This window comes from Oncorhynchus gorbuscha, linkage group LG09, assembly GCF_021184085.1.
Source record: "Oncorhynchus gorbuscha isolate QuinsamMale2020 ecotype Even-year linkage group LG09, OgorEven_v1.0, whole genome shotgun sequence".
Taxonomy (NCBI): Eukaryota; Metazoa; Chordata; class Actinopteri; order Salmoniformes; family Salmonidae; genus Oncorhynchus; species Oncorhynchus gorbuscha.
Window position 1 is genome coordinate 61,656,995 of NC_060181.1, and position 23,309 is coordinate 61,680,303.

General features: G+C 43.3%; 1 protein-coding gene across 5 annotated transcripts in view; it reads right to left on the reverse strand.

Annotated features, from left to right (window-relative positions):
* The window catches only part of LOC124043901 (FERM, ARHGEF and pleckstrin domain-containing protein 1-like), an 84,093-nt gene extending 62,836 nt beyond the window's left edge, over window positions 1–21,257 (reverse strand). Inside the window, exons 1-2 of one of the 5 annotated variants that reach the window (XM_046363024.1) lie at window positions 21,013–21,257; window positions 12,876–13,072 (exon numbers count right to left, since the gene is read on the reverse strand). In XM_046363024.1, the coding sequence (XP_046218980.1) occupies window positions 12,876–13,046 (171 nt within the window). In that variant the 5' untranslated portion in view covers window positions 13,047–13,072; window positions 21,013–21,257. The remainder of the gene's footprint in view (window positions 1–12,875; window positions 13,073–21,012) is intronic. The other 4 variants (XM_046363022.1, XM_046363026.1, XM_046363021.1 and 1 more) reach the window with 4 other exon arrangements.
* Between the last annotated feature and the right edge of the window lie 2,052 nt (window positions 21,258–23,309).

The window sequence follows — 23,309 nt, forward strand, 5'->3', positions numbered from 1 at the left end:
GGACCTTATGAAGATGCTGGAGGAAACAGGTACAAAAGTATCTATATCCACAGTAAAACATGTCCTATATCGACATAACCTGAAAGGCCGCTCAGCAAGGATGAAGCCACTGCTCCAAAACCGCCATAAAAAAAGCCAGACTACGATTTGCAACTGCACATGTAGAAAAAGATTGTACTTTTTGGAGAAATGTACTCTGGTCTGATGAAACAAAAATAGAACGGTTTGGCCCTAATGACCATCGTTATGTCTGGAGGAAAAATGCATGCAAGCTGAAGAACACCATCCCAAACGTAAAGCACGGGGGTGGCAGCATCATGTTGTGGGGGTGCTTTGCTGCAGGAGGGACTGGTGCACTTCACAAAACAGATGGCATCATGAGGGAGGAAAATAATGTGGATATATTGAAGCAACATCTCAAGACACCAGTCAGGAAGTTAAAGCTTGGTTGCAAATGGCTCTTAAAAATGGACAATGACCACAAGCATAATTCCGAAGTTGCGGCAAAATGGCTTAAGGACAACAAAGTCAAGGTATTGGAATGGCCCTCACAAAGCCCTGACCTCAATCCCATAGAAAATTTGTGGGCAGAACTGAAAAAGCGGTTGCGAGCAAGAAGGCCTACAAACCTGACTCATTTACTCCAGCTCTGTCAGGAGGAATGGGCCAAAATTCACCCAATTTATGTGGGAAGCTGGTGGAAAGGCTACCTAAAGTTTGACCCAAGTTATACCATTGAAAATCAATGCTACCAATACTAACTGAGTGTATGTAAACCTCTGACCCACTGGGAATGTGATGAAAGAAATAAAAGCTGAAATAAATACTTCTCTCTACAATTATTCTGACATTTCAACTTCTTAAAATAAAGTGTTGATGCTAACTGACCTAAGACAGGGAATCTTTACTAGGATTAAAAGGTCAGAAATTGTGAAAAACAGTTTAAAAGTATTTGGCTAAGGTGTATGTAAACAGCAGACTTCGACTATATACACACCTGTTCTGAAAGGCCCCAGAGTCTGCAACACCTCTAAGCAAGGGGCACCACCAAGCAAGCGGCACCATGAAGACCAAGGAGCTCTCCAGACAGGTCAGGGACAAAGTTGTGGAGAAGTACAGAGTAATAAAAAATATCTGAAACTTTTTTTTTTTTAATTGAAAGAATATGGCGCCACAACAAACCAAAACACGCAGACCAGGCAAGGAGGTCATTAATCAGAGGCAACAAAGAGACCAAAGATAACCCTGAAGGAGCTGCAAAGCTCCACAGCAGAGATTGGAGTATCTGTCCATAGGACCACTTTAAACCGTACACTCCAGAGCTGGGCTTCATGGAAGAGTGGCCAGAAAAAAAGCCATTACTTAAAGAAAATAAATAAGCAAACACGTTTGGTGTTCGCTAAACGGCATGTGGGAGACTCCCCAAACATATGGACGAAGGTACTCTGGACAGATAAGACTAAAATTGAGCTTTTTGGCAATCAAGGAAAACACTATGTCTGGCACAAACCCAACACCTCTCATCACCCCTAGAAGCATGGTGGTGGCAGAATCATGCTGTGGGGATGTTTTTCCATTGACAGGGACTGGGGAACTGGTCATAGTTGAAGGAATGATGGATGGTGCTAAATACAGGGAAATTCTTGAGGAAAACCTGTTTCAGTCTTCCAGAGATTTGAGACTGGGGCGGCAGTTCACCTTCCAGCAAAACAATGACCCTAAGCATACTGCTAAAGCAACACTAGAGTGGTTTAAGGGGAACCCTGGAATGGCCTAGTCAAAGCCCAGAACTCAATCCAATTGAGAATCTGTGGTATGACTTAAAGATTGCTGTACACCAACGGAACCCATCCAACTTGAAGGAGTTGGAGCCGTTTTGCCTTGAACAATGGGCAAAAATCCCAGTGGCTAGATGTGCCAAACTTATAGAGACATATCCCAAGAGACTTGCAGCTCTAATTGCTGCAAAAGGTGGCAAAAAAATATTTTGCATCTTCAAAGTGGTAGGCATGTTGTGTAAATCAAAATATACAAACACCCCCCAAAATCTATTTTAATTCCAGTTTGTAAAGGCAACAAAAAAAAAGGAAAAATGCCAGGGGGGGTGAATACTTTCGCAAGCCACTGTATAAGGCAAGACTGATCCTAGACATTTTAATACAGGCCCTGCTCTAACATCAGCATGGCGGGTCAGTGAGAACTAAGGCTGCTGGTCTCCATATTGTAGCTGCCAGACCAGGACCAGAACCAGCTCCCTCTCAAAAGAGCCCCTTCATCATGTTTCCACTCATTAAGTCACTGCTGAAGCAAGCCCTTGTAACCATTAATCTGACAAAAAGGCCTGCTGGAGCTGCTTAAAATGCCCTTGCTTCCCATTTCAATGAATGATTGTGTGCGGACGGTGGTGAGAGTGTGTGTCTTCAGGACCAGTTAGCCTAGCTATGGTTAGCGCCAGTCATACAGGTCACTAATGTGTGGTGTAGCCTTGGTGGTCTGTCCTGCTCTTGATTCTCAGGCTGGGAATTTCAATAAACCTTTATGTACATGGCATGAGTACCCATACTGAAGACATTTGATAGAATGGGAAACGGAAGTGTTATACAAGCTGATATCTACAAACAGGCTAATATTAGAAATGGAAGGATCCGTTTTTGCTACATTAGGTCAGATTTTTCTAGTAATAGACATGAGAACTAAAGACGAAAATGTTTAGCGATTGTAAACACATCAAACCACTGGATAGACTAATGATCTCATCTAGCATTTTCCAACATCTGATTTACACATTTGTGCTTCAGTAACAAATGACTGATTATAATAAATGTCTCAGGCTGAAAGAAAGGGGGAAATACAACTTCAGAGATGGAGTAGAGAGACGGGTTACATAGGATAGTGGAATTAACAGACCTTCAACACACACACATCATTGTGAATGGATGAGTCTACCTCGGACCTCCTCTTTCAAAAAGGGGGGGGGGTCATATCCCAAGGACACAATCCCTACACCAATCTGAGTGTTAAATGCACCCTAAAAAGAAACACCAATATTACATGAATGTTATACACTCATTGGCAAGCACAAAAATGGATTGCTCCTAGACAGTGAGTCACGTGGCAGTGGCTTGCTATATAGAGCAGGCAGACAGGCATCCAGTTACTGTGCAATTGAACATTAGAATGGGCAAAACGGGTGATCTAAGCGTCTTTGAGCATGCTATGATCGTCGATGCCAGGCGCGCTAGATACAGTATATTAGAAACAAAAGACACCCCAGATACAGTATATTAGAAACAAAAGACACCCCAGATACAGTATATTAGAAACAAAAGACATCCCAGATACAGTATATTAGAAACAAAAGACATCCCAGATACAGTATATTAGAAACAAAAGACATACAGTCAGCGGCAGTCCTGATGAGAGAGGTCAAAGGAGAATGACAAGAATCATGCAAGCTAACAGGCGGGCCACAAACAGACAAATAACGACACAGTACAACAGTGGTGTGAAGAACGGCATCTCGGAACGCACAACTCGTCGATCCTTGTCACGGATTGGCTGTGGCAGCAGACGACCACACCGGGTTCCACTCCTATCAGCTAAAAACAAGAAGAAAGCGGCTCCAGTGGGCAAGTGATCACCAACACTGGACAATTGTGGAGTGGAAAAACATTGCCTGGTCTGACGAATCCCGGTCCCTTTTGAGTAATGCTGATGGCAGAATCAGGATTTGGTGTAAGCAGCATGAGTCCATGGACCCATCCTGCCTGGTGTCAACGGTACAGCCTGGTGGCGGTGGTGTACTGGCGTGGGGAATATTCTCCTGCTACTCGTTAGGTCCCTTGATACCAATTGAGCAAAACATTTCCGACAGCTTGTAGAATCCAGACCACAAACAATTCAGGATGTTCTGGAAGCAAAGGGAGGTCCGACCCGGTACTTGATGGGTGTACTTAATAAACTGACCACTCAGTGTACACTATTATGGGACAACCATATCCATTTAACCATCACTCCATTAACTCCTGTGGGAAGGAAGTGTGAAGTACGATGTTTAGGGTTGCAAAGATGACGATAACTTACAAAAGTTAACTGAATATTCAGTAATTTTGGATATTAACATAACATTTATGACAATCTATTGTGACTTGTTATTTATACTAGAATAACTTGTAAAAAATGCATACATATATAGCATTCATTTTTTATATCGGTGTCCACATTGTCCATGAGTTTCTAGTAGATAGACCATATGGTTTTAGAGAAAATAGCCTAATTAATGAAAAATGCATGGCATTATTTTCAATTAACTCTGCAATCGTCCAACTATTGACTTTTCTTCACAACTGCCACTAGTTTGATGCCAAAAAACAGAAAACAAACACAAAGACACTGTAAAATATATATTTTTAAAATTAATGCTGAACCCTTATATTAAACACCAATGGTATTCACTAAGTTGACGATTCATGTTCTACACCGTTGTCATTCTATTTTTGCACTTTAAAATGATATTATTTAATTATTTTACATGTGATAGGGCCAGAGATAATTACAGACACCTGTGATAATCAGAAGTATCCAAAAGGGAAAGGGGATACCTAGTGAGTTGCACGACAGAAAGTATTCAACCGAAATGTCTTTTACGCATTTAACACAGCCCCTCTGAATCAGAGACACGAGATGTCTTGTGATGGATTACATAAAATCCTTGAAAAAGACCAAAATTCTGGTAGTTTACCAGTAGACTTGAAGTTTCAAGTAATATACCCTCCCTTTGCAACCCTAACGATGCTAGAGGATAAATTATATCAACTGAGATATAGGGCTACAAATAGAGTTTACCACACAGCATATAGAAACAAGCATCCATCTTAATCCTAGCCCAGTGATCTAAGTCAATGTTATGGAGCAGAAGCTAAAGCTAGACAGGATTGTCTGTGGCGGTTCACAGGATTAGTGCCAGGCAACAGCAGCAAGTCTCTTCCCCTTCACTGTGATTAGTAGTACATTCATGAAACAACATGCCGCTGATGTATAATGCATTATGGCTTGAGCGCAAATGAGCTTTTGCTATATTAAACATCCACACAATTTGCATTTACTGTGATCTTGGGGTCTTAAGAGCTGTGTAAATTTAGTCTTGTCTGAACGAGACCTAGGTGGGCCTTGAAGAAACCGTATGGCCCAATAAAAACGTAATAATAATAAATAAAAAATAAAGAGTTGGACCGCAGAGTGAAGGAAAAGCAGCCAACACGTAACCCAGCATGTGGGTACTCCTTCAAGACTGTTGGAAAAGCATACCAGGTGAAGCTGGTTGAGAGAATGCCAAGTGTGTGCAAAGCGGTCATCAAGGCAAGGGAGGCAGGAAAATGAGGCAGGAAAATTATGTGGATATATTGAAACAACATCTCAAGACATCAGTCAGAAAGTTAAAGCTTGGTCGCAAATGGGTCTTCAAAATGGACAATGACCACAAGCATACTTCCAAAGTTGTGGCAAAATGGCTTAAGGACAAAGTCAAGGTATTGGAGTTGCCATCACAAAGCCCTGACCTCAATCCTATAGAAAATATGTGGCCAGAACTGAAAAAGCGGATGCGAGCAAGGAGGCCTACAAACCTGACTCAGCTACACCAGCTCGGTCCGGTGGAATGGGCCAAAATTCACCCAACTTATTGTGGGAAGCTTGTAGAAGGCTACACGAAACATTTGACCCAAGTTAAACTATTTAAAGGCAATGCTAACATGCTGGTACACAGCGCCAGAACAGTGTGCCTAATGGATATTGAGAATATGTATAAGAGGTCATTTTTTTATTCTAGTGGAGAAGTGATAGGTAGGGCACACACAGAGGGTAGGGTACACCCGCATACACACTAGGAGCTGGGAATTGCCATATCACGATACAATATGTATTGCAATTCCATACTGTGATTTAATTGAGATTCCATGGTCTCCCTATTTAAGAAGACTGAGAAAAGGCTATGAAGGAGTTTTGGTGCAGGTACAGCCAACTAGCGCAACAATAATATTGCGTAATTGTCAGAACGATACAATATAACGTCAAAAATAATATTGTGATATGTAACTATGTTTTCCACCTATCACTAATACAGAGAGGATGAGAGTGTGTGAGAGACAGAAGGGATAGATATACAGTAGACAGAAGAGAGAACCATGCGGAACGTTCCACATTAACTGCCAGGACCTCTGTTTTCTCCGGTAACATTCCAGTAAGGTTTAGGTGTCTGGAGTTAATAGAGCTCGACTGTTTCTCTCATCCTGACAAATGAGAATGGGGCTCTCTGTCTGTCAATCCCCATTCCTCAACTACATGTTACCCAAACAGAGATCACAGCCAACAAGACAACCACTGCCATTGGCACCTCCAGTATGAACATCCATCCCATGACATTTTTGGTCACTTGTCCAAAGTCATGTTGTAGCTGGCCAGAAATCTTTGGTTACTGATATGAACACATGACTCTATATGAGGTTCACCTCATGTGTTTGGAAAGCACAGCTCCCTTGTATGACTCACGGTAGTGTTAGCTCTGGGCTGGTCAGATCAGGTCTGCTCTCAGTTGGTGCATACTAAAGGGCTTCATGGGGCCACAAAAGAGTGCTCATCAAGGTGTGACGAATCAGCCACAGGGGACAACAGTTTAGTTCCCAGCCAGAGGGAGCACTAAGTAGGCCACAGCAGGTTATGTGACCCACTCTAATGCTCCTTTTGTTTCCCTACAATACAATACCTTGTCTGACGGGCTGGGAGTTTATACCAGGGGAACAGGAAAGGGATCGATTTTCACAGGAGTGGTTGGGTTGTTGCATGCAGATCAGTGAAATAGGAAAACATTTCTCACCGATCAGTCACTATGAATATAAATCCCGCCACAGATTCATATTTCATTGCCTGAACTCGATGCTCCTGTAATGAAATACACAATTGTGATAATCTAATTGTCTAGGAAGGGTAGGCTGACATTGGGCCAGTGGGACTGACAATCCTAAACATCTTGAGCCTCTCCAGTGGAGAGAACGCAGCCCGTCTCACTGCAAATAGGAACGATTCAGCGATCATGTTGCCTTATTACTGCAGTGATCAAATTCATCACCATCAGTGCTGCTGAAGCCAAGCACATTTGCATTTAAATCTGTGCAGTCCCCCCCCTTCCCCCTCCTCTTTCTTGAAGCTCAGAGTGAGAAGGACCAATAGGCATAGTCTATTACAGGAGGGTGGGGGAGGGGACTGCAGGAAGTTATTGACGCAATTAAGGGCGTCACGCTGCAGGCCCCGGGCGTCGTGATTCTGACGAAAATACGCTCTTTGTCTTTATCAAACTAATGTTTTTGCATATTTTCAGTGTGGAACTTGTCTCTGTTTAGGGGGCATAGGCTAACCAATTAGAAATGGCACTAGGAGTTTGCAAAGTAGCCTAAGCGGAAAATATATGGGACACAATTATTCCAAAACTTCAGCTCGTTGCTGGAACACATATTTTCCTACTTCAATCAACCAGTCCATTTTGAATTTGTGATAAAACTGTCGTCATTTGGCAAGGAATGTAGATTGTGTATGCCATCAGTTAGATACGTTTATAATAGGCATTGCTGTAGGCCAAACGGGAGTTTGTGTGCACACTTAGCAAGCATGTGTGGTGGGAGCGGTCAGAATGCAGAATGCAATTTAGTGAATGAGACAAGGAGAGGAAAGGGAATTTAGGGAGAAGAACTTTGTGATGATTGTATTGGTTTATGTTTTGTTGTGCCCCACAAATACACATGTACTACTCCCATAAACTCAAAGCAAATTAACATGGTCTTCAAGACATAATTGTATATATTTTTCCCCAGGACAAAAATTTCACTTGCACATTCCAGCAGCCAAAGCACATTCCTACAAATCGTTATGAAGTATATGAAAAAAAATCTAAATAAATATATATATAGTTAAAAGATCGAGCTTTGACGTCTGTTAGTGTACACGATTATGATCAACTCAGCGTTTTTTTTCTAAGAGTAGCTATCTAGAACCTTAAAGGGTTATTTGGCTATCATCCCCATAGGAGAACCCTTTTGGTTGTAGGTGGAACCCGTTTCGGTTCCAGGTAGAACAATTCCTACAGAGGGTTCGGGAACCAAAAAAAGTTTCTCCTTTTGGCACAGCCGAAGACTCTAAGAGTGCAGCTGCCTCCATGTAGCAGTCATAATACCCAGCTAGGACTACCCATCGCTGCATGAGGGCCACTACCCAATTGTGGGAACAGGGTAAATGTATGAGAACACCATCCAACTAAAGACTCCTTCGTAGAAGTAACTCACAGAGAGAAAAGTGTTACCACTACAGTGTAGCATAATCACTACGACTACACCCTTCCCTTTTTAATTAGAGCGTTTTAGCTTCGGATGAAGAAACATGTCGTCTCTCCCTCCATATTCCTCGTAACTGCCCTCCTTCTCCTTCTAAAATTAGTCTAGGTGGCAGCTCATTAATGTATGGGCCCCAGAGTTCACACTCACATTTGGTTAAAACGATGCAAAATTCTATAATTCAGAGACAAAAAAAAAAACTTCTGAATGAGCTTCAGGCATGAACGACTGCATGACCTGAAGCTCTTGTTCATGAGCTGGGAAGCAAAATACCTCCTAAAACAAAAACCAACCACTCAGAGAATGAAATGACTCATCCCCTACCCAAATGACACTGCATTTAGCTAGCCTAGCATTCATATCCTAATTTTAAAAGTCACACATTGCCTGTTAGCTAAATGCAGTGTCATTTGGGTAGGGTGAGTGATTTCCTTCTCTTAAAAGAGTAAATGGCTTTTGGTGTGACATTAAATTAGGATATGAATGCTAGGCTAGCTAACTCATGACATGTCAATGAGAGTTTTCCTGTCCGTTTTTCCTCAGTGTACAGTAGAAGAGCACACAAGAGCACTACACATTAGTGCCAAATGACGTATATAAACCCAGGATTGCAGATGCAATGTATTGATGAGAGGCTTTGAAGTTACCGATCAGCCATATTGGCACTCCCCAGATTAAGCAAAACTGCATGGGAATGAATGGAATTCTACAGTATTTCAATTAAATGTTTCAAGGACAAAATTACGTATTTAAGTATTTTGTCGTTGTAGTGGTGACAGAACTTTATTTGTATGTTTCGCTCACATAATACAACTTAAAAGTATGCATTAAGGTGAAATAATATCATAAACATGGAAAAAACAAAATATAGACATTCATGAATTCATTTCTATAGCTTCCGGAAAAAAAGTTACACTGGTGGGTGAGTGCCAAGATGGAGGCAAGGTGGCAGCAGCAGCCTCTGTCATTCATTTAGAGTATACAGTGCATTTGGAAAGTATTCAGACCCCTTGACTTTTTCCACATTGTTACATTACAGCCTTCTAAAATGTATCAAATATTTTTTTCCCCCTCAATCTACACACAATACCCCATAATGACAAAGCAAAAAAAAAATTACGTTTTGCAAATTAACAAATATCACATTCACAGAAGTATTCAGACCCTTTGCTTTGTTGAAGTACCTTTGGCAGCGATTACAGCCTTGAGACTTCTTGGGTATGACGCTACAAGCGTGGCACATCTGTATTTGGGGAGTTTCTCCCATTCCTCTCCGCAGATCCTGTCAGGCTCTGTCAGGTTGGATGGGAAGCGTTGCTGCACAGCTACTTTCAGGTCTCTCGAGAGATGTTTGATCAGGTTCAAGTCCGGACTCTGGCTGGGCCACTCAATAACATTGAGACTTGTCCCGAAGCCACTCCTGCGTTGTCTTGCCTGTGTGCTTAGGGTCGTTGTCCTGTTGGAAGGTGAACATTCGCCCCAGTCTGGGGTCCTGAGCGCTCTGGAGCAGGTGTCATCAAGGATCTCTCTGTACTTTGCTCCATTCATCTTTCCTGACTAGTCTCCCAGTCCCTGCCACTGAAATACAACCCCACAGCATGATGTTGCCACCACCATGCTTCACCGTAGGGATGGTGCCAGATTTCCTCCAGACGTGACGCTTGGCATTCAGGCCAAAGAGTTCAATCTTGGTTTCATCAGATCAGATAATCTTGTTTCTCATGGTCTGAGAGTCTTCAGGTGCCTTTTGGCAAACTCCAAGAGGGCGGTCATGAGCCTTTTACTGAGGAGTGGCTTCCGTCTGGCCACTCTACCATAAAGGCCTGACTGTTGGAGGGCTGCAGAAATGGTTGTCCTTCTGGAAGATTCTCCCTTCTCCACAGAGAAACTCTGGAGCTCTGTCAGAGTGACCATCAGGTTCTTGGTCACCTCCCTGACCAAAGCCTTTCTTCCTAGATTGCACAGTTTGTCAGGACGGCCAGTTCGATGAAGTCTTGGTGGTTCCAAACTTCTTCCATGTGAAGAATAATGGAGGCCACTGTGTTCTTAGGGACATTCAATGCTGCAGAAATACGTTGGTGCCGTTCCCCAAATCTGTGCCTTGACACAATCCTGTCGCGGAACTCTACGGACCATTCCTTCGACCTCGTGGCTTGGTTTTTGCTCTGAAATGCACTGTCAACTGTGGGACTTTATATAGGCAGGTGTGTGCCTTTCCAAATCATGTCCAATCTATTGAATTTACCACAGGTGAACGTCAATCCAGTTGTAGAAACATAAAGGATGATAAATAACAACAGGATGCACCTGAGCTCAATTTCGAGTCTCATAACAAAGGGTCTGAATACTTATGTAAATAAGGTAGTTCTGTTCTTGCTTTGTCATTATGGGATATTGTGTGTAGATTGCGGAGAAAAAACAACAAATATTTAATACCTTTTAGAATAATGCTGTAACGTAACAAAATATGGAAAAAGTCAGGGGGTCTGAATACTTTCCAAAGGCACTGTATATAAATAATTCATTAGCCACAGTGAAATGTCTCCCTGAAAAGCCAATCCTCATGGTCTGTAGAGGAAGTCTCACAGCATGCTGCGGGAACAAGACTGTTCCCTGCACGGCAGTTGGGAACCTGCCAATGTTTCTCAGCAGCTAGCGTCAAACACGTCCATATTGTCGGTCACAGGCTTCCATTTCAAGCATCTCTACTATGAAGCTCCATTCATACCCTTCGAATGAATGCTCTGCGTGTCTATTTCCCTCCATCATCACTTCTTCTTCCCTCTCACTACCCATCGCGCTCCCTCACTCCCAGCAGGAAGAACTGTGGTCAAAGGATATTGCTAGTTGGACTATTCTCAGGAAAATAACATAGTTTTGATCCAAACTCCACCCTGTAGTTCAAGCGCTATATCAGGGTCATAGAGTATACCTTTCAGTAATACCACAATTTCAGAGGAACTCTAGGAGAAAACAAACGGTACAGAACAACCAATCTGTTTTTGTCCAATTCAACAGGAAGTGCTGGGATTTACATGTCTGTTTGCTAAATCTCAAGGTCCTAAATTAACATTCACATCACTTTCAATAAGCACCCATTACCATTCTCTAAAACATCTTCAAACAATATTGCAGTCTTCAGAACATCAGTCATTCATTATCAAGCAGATTACATTTCACATGAAAGGCATCAATCTAGGACTATTCTGAGCTGTGATTTTAGGCTAAAATATTGCATTGCATACATTGGCTGATTTGGATCACAAAGCAAAGCAATCTCAGAGAGAATCTTTAATAACCACAGAAGTAAATAGGCTGGTAATGAAAAGCACAATTTATCATGGCAGATCTCTGCCCATTCAAACATCACAAATGGTCCCCTTTCCCCAACCATACTGTATAGGGTGGGCATACTGTGACAAGCATTTCACTACATCCGCAATGACATCTGCTAAATATGTGTATGTGACCAATACAATTTGAATCATTTTGGGAATCATCAGGATTTAAACTCAGAGGAGGCCCACACAGATTTTTTTAATGTTGTTTTCTTGTCAAAGGCAATTTGCATTGGCACTTATTTGAAAACATACAGGTCCACTAAAATTTCTACATACATTCTATTAAGTTTTAGACGTTCAAGAGTTGCCTGAAGTGGTTTTTTTTTACTCAAACCTCCCGCGGGACAGTTGGAACGAGATCAAGTCCACGGGCTGTATTGTTGCCCACCCCTGTGGCCAAGACAGACCAGTTGGTCTCATACCTTGGATTTTATTATATATAACAGTGTGTTAGCGTATGAACCCAGGAAGTTTAGTCCTGATGTATAAATGTGTATCTCAATAAACTAAACACAATCCATACACCCACTTGGGTAACACTTTACAGTCAGGGTGTTTTCACATGTGGTCTAATGAAAACCTCACTTTTTTTTTTTCATGCATTGAAAGCAGTAACTCTCCTCAATGTCCTCTTAACATTCCATGACTCTAGGACCAATACAATGTACTCAAAATACAGTAGCTTCTGAAGTTTAGAAAGAATATGTTTGTTAATGGTAAAATGTCAGTTTTGGAGATAAGAGGTTTTCACCCGACAACGACTATAGTCCTCTTTAAAAGTTGCTCTTATCTTTTTAGTAAGGCTTTAAATTACACAACAACATCCAAAGAACTAGAACAGTAACCTTGATTAATCACACCAACAGCTGAAGTCAGAGATGTTCAGAACGCCGGTTAGAACCCAGACATTTTCCAGCACTTATCAGTCTTGGCTCATTCATGCATTCAGCACCTTGAAGTTTAATACAGTAACCATGCCAACCTGTAACCCTTAACAACAGACTGCTCTCAAGAAGGGGGGGGGGGGAAAGAGTCCTTCCTTTGATGTATTGCTTTAATGGCAAAGCTATAAAAAGACGACAAAAGGATGCCACCATTTACACCTTTAACACAGTGCACTATAAACCAATTAGACAGACAGCCAATCAGAACTCACAGAGACGTCGAAGACCTCTTCTGTGTCGTCCAACATGCGTATCTTAATGGAGACGTGGCGTCCAGGGGGCATTGTTGGAGGCCGGTGGCCAGGGTCCAGGGTGCTGATGCCCAGGGTCTCCTGGGCTCCAAGACGCTGGGCTGCTGATGCTCTGTGCTCGGGCTCCACCATGGTGCTCTGTTGTGCTACCGTACAGCCTGCAGGGGAGGGAGAAGAACCGTCATATACACACACACACTCGCAACAAAGTAGGTTCCGTCCCTGTCCCTCACTGGGCTCGAACCCGGGACATTTTGTACAACACACACACACTCACATGTGCGTGCGTACGTACGTGCGTACGTGCGTGCGTACGTGCGTGCGTACGTGCGTGCGTACGTGCGTGCGTACGTATACACACACACGCACACACACCAGCCAAATGCTGCAGTCTCCATAATAGCAAAAATGTCATAAATGTTAGATGCACATTTTCTCCTCTCCTTCGCTCCTGACTACATGTGCTGCCACAGAAATAGAGAGAATAGAAAGGGTGTCCCCATTCAAGTCAACGATGGCATAAACGAGTGGATGGGCAGCCATTACTAGTGTACCCCATAAGAGCAGAGCAGGAGGTAAAAGCAGGAAGTAAAAGAAGGGCGTGTAGTTTACCCATCAATATGGGTTGTAACTTGATGGAGTACAGCCACAACCGGAAGGGACTTTTCGTAGGAGGTTGGGAGAGCATTTCAGCTAACCCTAATCCTTAAGGTTATCTAATTCCCCCAACCTGCGACCAAAAAGTCACGTCCGGTCATGGCTGTATTCCACCTAGTCAGAACCATCAAAATGTGCTGTGATTTGTTCATTTAACTGAACTGACATTACAAAGAACATACATCCCATTACATGGGCCACATCAGTTTACATAATTTGAATGAACATTCTACTTTACCATGGAAATGATTGCATCACAATACCAGGCAGCCATTGCAAGAGTACTCATGGGTTTACAGGGTCAAATCGTTAGGGTTAAAGGTTCCATGACATTTCAATGTGTGCTACTGCTGCATTTTGGGAGGGTGTTGCCTATGCAACCAAAAACTATTTTGATAGTTTCTTGTTTCAGCAAGGAGCAACAAAGTTTCATCATGTTGTCAAGAGTCCATGTTACCGCAGAAAAGGACTTAAGTGCACAAACGCCCGGCCGTCCCATCTTCTGTTGGTAATTATTTGTATTATTTCACAACGGTCTTCACCCATAACCTTGGGTTACATGGTTATAGCACACAAACACCCACCTTGGGTTACATGGTTATAGCACACAAACACCCACCTTGGGTTACATGGTTATAGCACACAAACACCCACCTTGGGTTACATGGTTATAGCACACAAACACCCACCTTACATGGTTACACCCACCTTGGGTTACATGGTTATAGCACACAAACACCCACCTTGGGTTACATGGTTATAGCACACAAACACCCACCTTGGGTTACATGGTTATAGCACACAAACACACACCTTGGGTTACATGGTTATAGCACACAAACACCCACCTTGGGTTACATGGTTATAGCACACAAACACACACCTTGGGTTACATGGTTATAGCACACAAACACCCACCTTGGGTTACATGGTTATAGCACACACACACACACCTTGGGTTACACACACACACCTTGGGTTACATGGTTATAGCACACACACACCTTGGGTTACATGGTTATAGCACACAAACACCCACCTTGGGTTACATGGTTATAGCACACAAACACACACACCTTGGGTTACATGGTTATAGCACACAAACACACACACCTTGGGTTACATGGTTATAGCACACAAACACACACACCTTGGGTTACATGGTTATAGCACACAAACACACACCTTGGGTTACATGGTTATAGCACACAAACACACCTTGGGTTACATGGTTATAGCACACACACACACACACACACACACACCTTGGGTTACATGGTTATAGCACACAAACACACACCTTGGGTTACATGGTTATAGCACACAAACACGCACCTTGGGTTACATGGTTATAGCACACACACACACACACCTTGGGTTACATGGTTATAGCACACACACCTTGGGTTACATGGTTATAGCACACAAACACACACCTTGGGTTACATGGTTATAGCACACAAACACGCACCTTGGGTTACATGGTTATAGCACACAAACACACACCTTGGGTTACATGGTTATAGCACACAAACACACACCTTGGGTTACATGGTTATAGCACACAAACACGCACCTTGGGTTACATGGTTATAGCACACAAACACACACCTTGGGTTACATGGTTATAGCACACAAACACGCACCTTGGGTTACATGGTTATAGCACACAAACACCCACCTTGGGTTACATGGTTATAGCACACAAACACACACCTTGGGTTACATGGTTATAGCACACAAACACGCACCTTGGGTTACATGGTTATAGCACACAAACACGCACCTTGGGTTACATGGTTATAGCACACAAACACACACCTTGGGTTACATGGTTATAGCACACAAACACCTTGGGTTACATGGTTATAGCACACAAACACCTTGGGTTACATGGTTATAGCACACAAACACACACCTTGGGTTACATGGTTATAGCACACACACACACACCTTGGGTTACATGGTTATAGCACACAAACACGCACCTTGGGTTACATGGTTATAGCACACAAACACGCACCTTGGGTTACATGGTTATAGCACACAAACACACACCTTGGGTTACATGGTTATAGCACACAAACACGCACCTTGGGTTACATGGTTATAGCACACAAACACGCACCTTGGGTTACATGGTTATAGCACACAAACACGCACCTTGGGTTACATGGTTATAGCACACAAACACGCACCTTGGGTTACATGGTTATAGCACACAAACACGCACCTTGGGTTACATGGTTATAGCACACAAACACGCACCTTGGGTTACATGGTTATAGCACACACACACGCACCTTGGGTTACATGGTTATAGCACGCACACACAAACACCCACCTTGGGTTACATGGTTATAGCACACAAACACACACACACACACACCTTGGGTTACATGGTTATAGCACACAAACACGCACCTTGGGTTACATGGTTATAGCACACACACACGCACCTTGGGTTACATGGTTATAGCACGCACACACAAACACCCACCTTGGGTTACATGGTTATAGCACACAAACACACACCTTGGGTTACATGGTTATAGCACGCACACACAAACACGCACCTTGGGTTACATGGTTATAGCACACAAACACACAACGTGGGTTACATGGTTATAGCACACAAACACACACCTTGGGTTACATGGTTATAGCACACAAACACGCACCTTGGGTTACATGGTTATAGCACACACACACGCACCTTGGGTTACATGGTTATAGCACACACACACGCACCTTGGGTTACATGGTTATAGCACACACACACACCTTGGGTTACATGGTTATAGCACACACACACGCACCTTGGGTTACATGGTTATAGCACACACACACGCACCTTGGGTTACATGGTTATAGCACACACACACACACCTTGGGTTACATGGTTATAGCACACACACACGCACCTTGGGTTACATGGTTATAGCACACACACACGCACCTTGGGTTACATGGTTATAGCACACACACACACACCTTGGGTTACATGGTTATAGCACACAAACACACACCTTGGGTTACATGGTTATAGCACACAAACATGCACCTTGGGTTACATGGTTATAGCACACACACACACGCACCTTGGGTTACATGGTTATAGCACACACACACACGCACCTTGGGTTACATGGTTATAGCACACACACACGCACCTTGGGTTACATGGTTATAGCACACACACACACGCACCTTGGGTTACATGGTTATAGCACACACACACACGCACCTTGGGTTACATGGTTATAGCACACACACACACGCACCTTGGGTTACATGGTTATAGCACACACACACACACCTTGGGTTACATGGTTATAGCACACACACACACCTTGGGTTACATGGTTATAGCACACAAACACACACCTTGGGTTACATGGTTATAGCACACACACACGCACCTTGGGTTACATGGTTATAGCACACACACACGCACCTTGGGTTACATGGTTATAGCACACACACACAAACACACACCTTGGGTTACATGGTTATAGCACACACACACACACACACACCTTGGGTTACATGGTTATAGCACACACACACACGCACCTTGGGTTACACCTTGGGTTACATGGTTATAGCACACACACACACACGCACCTTGGGTTACATGGTTATAGCACACACACACACGCACCTTGGGTTACATGGTTATAGCACACACACACACGCACCTTGGGTTACATGGTTATAGCACACACACACACGCACCTTGGGTTACATGGTTATAGCACACACACACACACGCACCTTAAGTTACATGGTTATAGCACGCACACACAAACACGCACCTTGGGTTACATGGTTATAGCACGCACACACAAACACGCACCTTGGGTTACATGGTTATAGCACGCACACACAAACATGCACCTTGGGTTACATGGTCATAGCACGCACACACAAACACGCACCTTGGGTTACATGGTTATAGCACGCACACACAAACACGCACCTTGGGTTACATGGTTATAGCACGCACACACAAACACGCACCTTGCCCGTCATTGCCTGTCGGAGGGGCAATAATGCAGTTTATGTCACGTCTGTCAACCGTTAAACTATTCATTGTACAACTTGAGCATTAGGGAGTGGGACCCCCCAGCCCCCTATCCCGGAGGGGGAAAAAGAGGAGAGGAGGTGGGTAGGTTACATAAAAGGAGATGAAGTCCCAGGGGAGAGAGTTCACAGCTTGTGTCAGACTAGCAACGTAATTGCAAATGAGGTATTTGCACTCTAAGCTAATGGGTGATAATTGTAGCCTTTGGGAGAAGCAATTAGTCCCTCTCTCTGTCAATGTGTTGCTTGATTTCAAAGTGCAAAGTCACTCGACAAAGCAATAACAGGGATAGTCCCTAAAATGAAAAAGTAGAAACAATTGACTCTTTGTAAGTTACTTTCAAACTATTTGTTTGGACAAATGACCTGTGGCGTTCCAGTATATAGGCAGATAGAGTGAGTGAACTACAAAACAGTAGAGATAGTAAGGAGCAGCCGAGCGAGAGAATGTCCCAAGTTCACAGACATCCAGCTGCTAATAAGGACATAACATCTGGGCTTGTGTGGATCTCCTCATTATGTATGACAGCACGGTTTCCATGGAGATCGCCATGCATGGCATATTAAATCACATGCAACATGCAGATAGTGTAATTAGGCATAGGTGGACATGTGTGAATGAGCAGTGCCTAAATCAGTTCCTTTCAATGAATGACTAGCTCTAGGTGATGGAATGTGTTTTGACCAGTTGCAGGATCATTTGGTCTGGGTTGAGGCAACAGGAGCAGGTCAATCCACCCCCATCTCTCAAGCCAACCCCAGAGGCCCTGCTTAATTCTCTGTTTATCACACATTCCAGCATGCTGATGTCATGTTGAGAGCTCACCAAATGGGTTATTGGAGCGTGGTGGTGGGGGCAGCTCTCATTCAGACAGTACAGTGGTGGCTCGCTGACTCTTGAAGAAGTGCACACGCAATGTTCAAAGTTCGGATTCAAATTAAGCTGAGGATTGCATATCAAAGACATTTGAATTTGGCCGACCCATCAAGAGCGGGGAAAATTGAGGCTAAAACTGTTGATCTGTTCAACGACCGTATCTGTTTATTTCTAGCCTCTTAGTCCCCCATAGAGCTGATCAAATAAACGGTTTGTTTACAGTGTGGAGGCAGTGCACCATTACACACAATGAATATTTAACACATCATCATCATCATCATCATCATCATCATCATGGTTGGAGGTTGCTGAACACGCTGCCACACCACACAACTGACCTTGTTTAGAGCAAATGCTTTAATCAGCTGCACCTGTCCATAATATACACTGCCATGGCCTGGGTGAGGGTGGAGTGCTGTTAGAATGTTCCAGCAAAGGGGTCACACGAGTGGGAGGGAAGACACCATTCACTTGGGGAGATGAAAGCCGTTGCCACTGCTGTCACAAGGGGCATAGCGATACTCATGCAGTCCAAGCACGGCTGTGTTAACGTCTCCTTCATGGTTTCTCTTGAAGGGGAAGTCGTCTCCCTTATTGTTTTACAAGCTACCACACTATGTCAAATGTGCATTGGGATTTTAATATGGGACTGAAAACCCTTGGCTCAGAAGTATCCCATAAATACTGTAACTAAACACTCCAAACAACAGAGAGACCCAGGGCTATGAGAGAGCAGACAATGATTATTTCAACTGATGCTTACCCTTCCCTGCCCCCAAGCTCATGAATCAACGGCCAGTCTGCCATGTGTCGCCCTACAGTATGTGGCCCTCTGAATACGAATGTAGTCTTTGACGAGTGTGACTCAGTCACAGCTCTGTTACTATTATGTTGTTACTGTGGAAGACAACCAGGCTGGGACATATTACTGGTATGCCAACCCAGCCCAGGATACTATTGCGTACAATGCCAGGGGAACATATTCATACCCCCAGTGTTCACAGGGTGATTCACCCAAGCTTGGAACTTGTTGGCTTGAAATTCCCCACAACCATGTAAGATAGTGCTGTGGCTGCTGGCAGGCAGTTTGGGCTTTAACAGAGGCTCCTCTGTCTGTATGCAGCAGAAGCACACAGAGTCCTTCAGAGCAGTCCAACACATGCAGGCACCATTTCTGCAACTGTACAGCTGGATTTGATTACAGCCAGCAGAATGGGCTTGAGGATGGGGTAGTTCAGCCAACTGTCTACCTGAGTCGTGCCGAAAACCCACTCCTATTTCCACTGGACAGCAACTTGCTTCAGTTCCACAGACATGTATACCTGGGTGTGGCTTGCATATTTTAACCTATGCATTCAACTGTATGCAGAACTTCAATTTTAAATGTATATACCATTATACATTACATGTTAAAGGGGGTTTGTATGATTGAATATGATTTCAAGAAATATACCCATAATTCTGAAATTATGTAGGAGCCCAGATCTGGGCAATTAACCAAAACCCCTCTACAGCTGTGGTTCCTACAAGAGGATCAATCAAATAACAGAACATCAGTTTGCCTTTCCTGTTTGACAATCCACAATCCAGATTATTAATGAGTGTACTTTATGGGGGAGGAGCGATTGCTTGACAGTTCAGTGAGTCATACAATGTAATCTTTCTGGAAAAATTACACAAAAAAAATCTAGTCTTGACGCAGGCATATATGGATTATCAAATTGAACCAATTTGGAAACGTACAGGAAATGTTTGCACACCCAAAACAAAACAAATTGACAAGTTTAAAAATATATATTTCATTGTTGCCTATTAAGAATGCAAGACGTTAACTGGATTAGTTATTGAAAAGTCCTCATGACATTTTGCGCACATAGCTACGATAATGCAGTCTTGAGGAGTACAGTAATCCTTAAAACGTTACTGTTAGGCTACCACGCGTGGTGTGACACAAATACATAACCTCGACTCAACTGACCAGCCACTAACTACCCTCAAGGGTAACAAACTAACAATGGAAAACGTACTCTCACTGACGACGTTTCAATTTCAATTGCAAACGAGGCACGGCTATGTAACTGCCGTATATCCAACACCTTTATGCCAACAATATTATATACCGGCTATGGTCTACGGTCATGAGATGATATCCCATTCAATGTTGGTGTAGTTACGTCTGATTTAGTGGATGACTATTTGCCGGTTTTTTTTAACCACCGCTCTTGGTTGTGAGAACGACTGGGCAAAAACACGGTTAGCTCTTCCACCAATGTACTACTTGATTTTAATAACAAATTGTTATATCGGCGACAATTAGCCTATATGGTGAAGCATACTGTTATTCTTTAAAACGGGCTACACGGTTACAAAAATCCAAGACAACTGGGGATAGGCTACTTCTACGATTTCTCTAATCTGCTGAAACAAGTTGCACACTGCCGTTTTGCACATAGGGAAATGAATGGTATAAAATCTTACCCTGTTTTAAAAATGTGGATAATCCACGTGTATAATTCCCAATTTACAAAATATTTTACATCCACTTCCAGACGCAGTTCAGGCTGCTTGCGTGGAGCCAAATGGAGTTCAGATGCTGGTTGTACCGCCGAGAAGCTTCTTCATGGTCGCCATGTCGGACGACTGTGTGTGGGGAGAGACAGGATTACATTGAAACCAGCGGCAGATCCTCTCTTGGCTTGTTACTCCAACAAAAAATGAGGCACAGTGCCTCCAGCTATTGTGCAAGGAATTGCACCTACTTGCAAGGCAATCCTTGCCAAAGACATGCTACAACCACATAGCTCCATCTAGCTGTAAAATATGGGGCATACATTAGGCTACAGCCCTAACAAGTAATAACCCAGCTCTAACCTTAACCCTAGCTTTTTTTTCTTCTTCAACGATATCAGGGTGGGCAGTAAAAAAAAACGTCTAAAGTGCATGCTGCCACCTACTGTGCTGGAATGTACGATCAATCATGATTTATCCAATTCTGTACTACCATGAAAATACAATTCAAAACCAAATAAATCCATACTAACTTCTACCACACCCTCCCCCCAACCCCATTAAACTATCATGCTATATCCACAATTAGGATTGTTCAGCATGTCAACCAATATTTCAACAGTAACATCTGTTACCCCCAATATGTATTGTGCAGTCTCCACAATAACCTTCAACCTGGCATCTCTGCTTTCCACAACTCAAGTTTCATTGATAACCTTACCAATAAAAGCTATGAAGTCAACTTTATGGGGCGGCAGGTAGCCTAGTGGTTAGAGCGTTGGACTAGTAACCGAAAGGTTTCAAGATTGAATCCCCGAGCTGACAAGGTAAAAAATCTGTCGTTCTGCCCCTGAACAAGGCAGTTAACCCACTGTTCCTAGGCCGTCATTGAAAATAAGAATTTGTTCTTAACTGACTTGCCTAGTTAAATAAAGGTAAACTAAAGTTCATTATCAAAGTGTCCTTTGACACCGCACATTCATGAGTGCAGCTCCAATCCAAAGTCAAAATGTAGAATCGACTTTCTATTTAGCAACGAAGCCTCCTTCACTCACGCCGCCAAACTTACCCTCGTAAAACGGACTATCCTACCGGTCCTCCACTTTGGCGATGTCATCTACAAAATAGCTTCCAACACTCTACTCAGCAAACTGGATGCAGTCTATCACAGTGCCATCCGTTTTGTTACCAAATCACCTTATACCACCCACCACTGCGACCTGTATGCTCTAGTCGGCTGGCCCTCGCTACATATTTGTCGCCAGACCCACTGGCTCCAGGTCATCTATAAGTCTATGCTAGGTAAAGCTCCGCCTTATCTCAGCTCACTGGTCACGATAACAACACCCACCCGTAGCACACGTTCCAGCAGGTATATCTCACTTATCATCCCCAAAGTAAACACCTATTTTGGCCGCCTTTCCTTCCAGTTCTCTGCTGCCAGTGACTGGAACGAATTGCAAAAATCGCTGAAGTTGGAGACTTTTATTTCCCTCACCAACTTTAAACATCAACTATCTGAGCAGCTAACCGATCGCTGCAGCTGTACATAGTTCATCTGTAAATAGCCCACCCAATTTACCTACCTCATCCCCATACTGTTTTTATTTTATTTACTTTTCTGCTCTTTTGCACACCAGTATCTCTACTTGCACATGACTGCTTTGCTTTATCTTGGCCAGGTCGCAGTTGCAAATGAGAACTTGTTCCCAACTAGCCTACCTGGTTAAATAAAGGTGAAATAAATCAAATACAAATTTTAAAAAGTGTAAGATCTCTGACCAGCCCTCGAAACCATGCCAGGACCATCAGAAGCACCAGCCCTGACAGTAGGTCCACTTACTACAGGTACATCCATGTATGCTCCATCAGTCTGCACTGTTCTACTAGTCATGACTAATTCCATATCTCTGAGCCTCTCTAGCTTCTCTCTGCACCGGGCATCCACCAAATGCTGCACTATGTCCTCCCCCACAATTACAACACTTAACCTTTACATTACTTCCACATTCACTGTAAACATGTTCCCCTCCACACATCCTTTCTTTCCTTTACACTGAACAGCTACATGTCCCATTCTTCGCTATTTAAAACCCCGAAAATGGGGATGGGACAAATTCTCTGACATTGAAACTAAGGAATCCTCTCTGTACTTTTACAGGCAAAACCTTCTCAAACCTCAGCAACACTGATAAGCTTTCACTCATTTGACCCTCTTTCCTACAGATCCTCCTTTTGGCCTCAATCACTCTGCCTCCTTTCACATT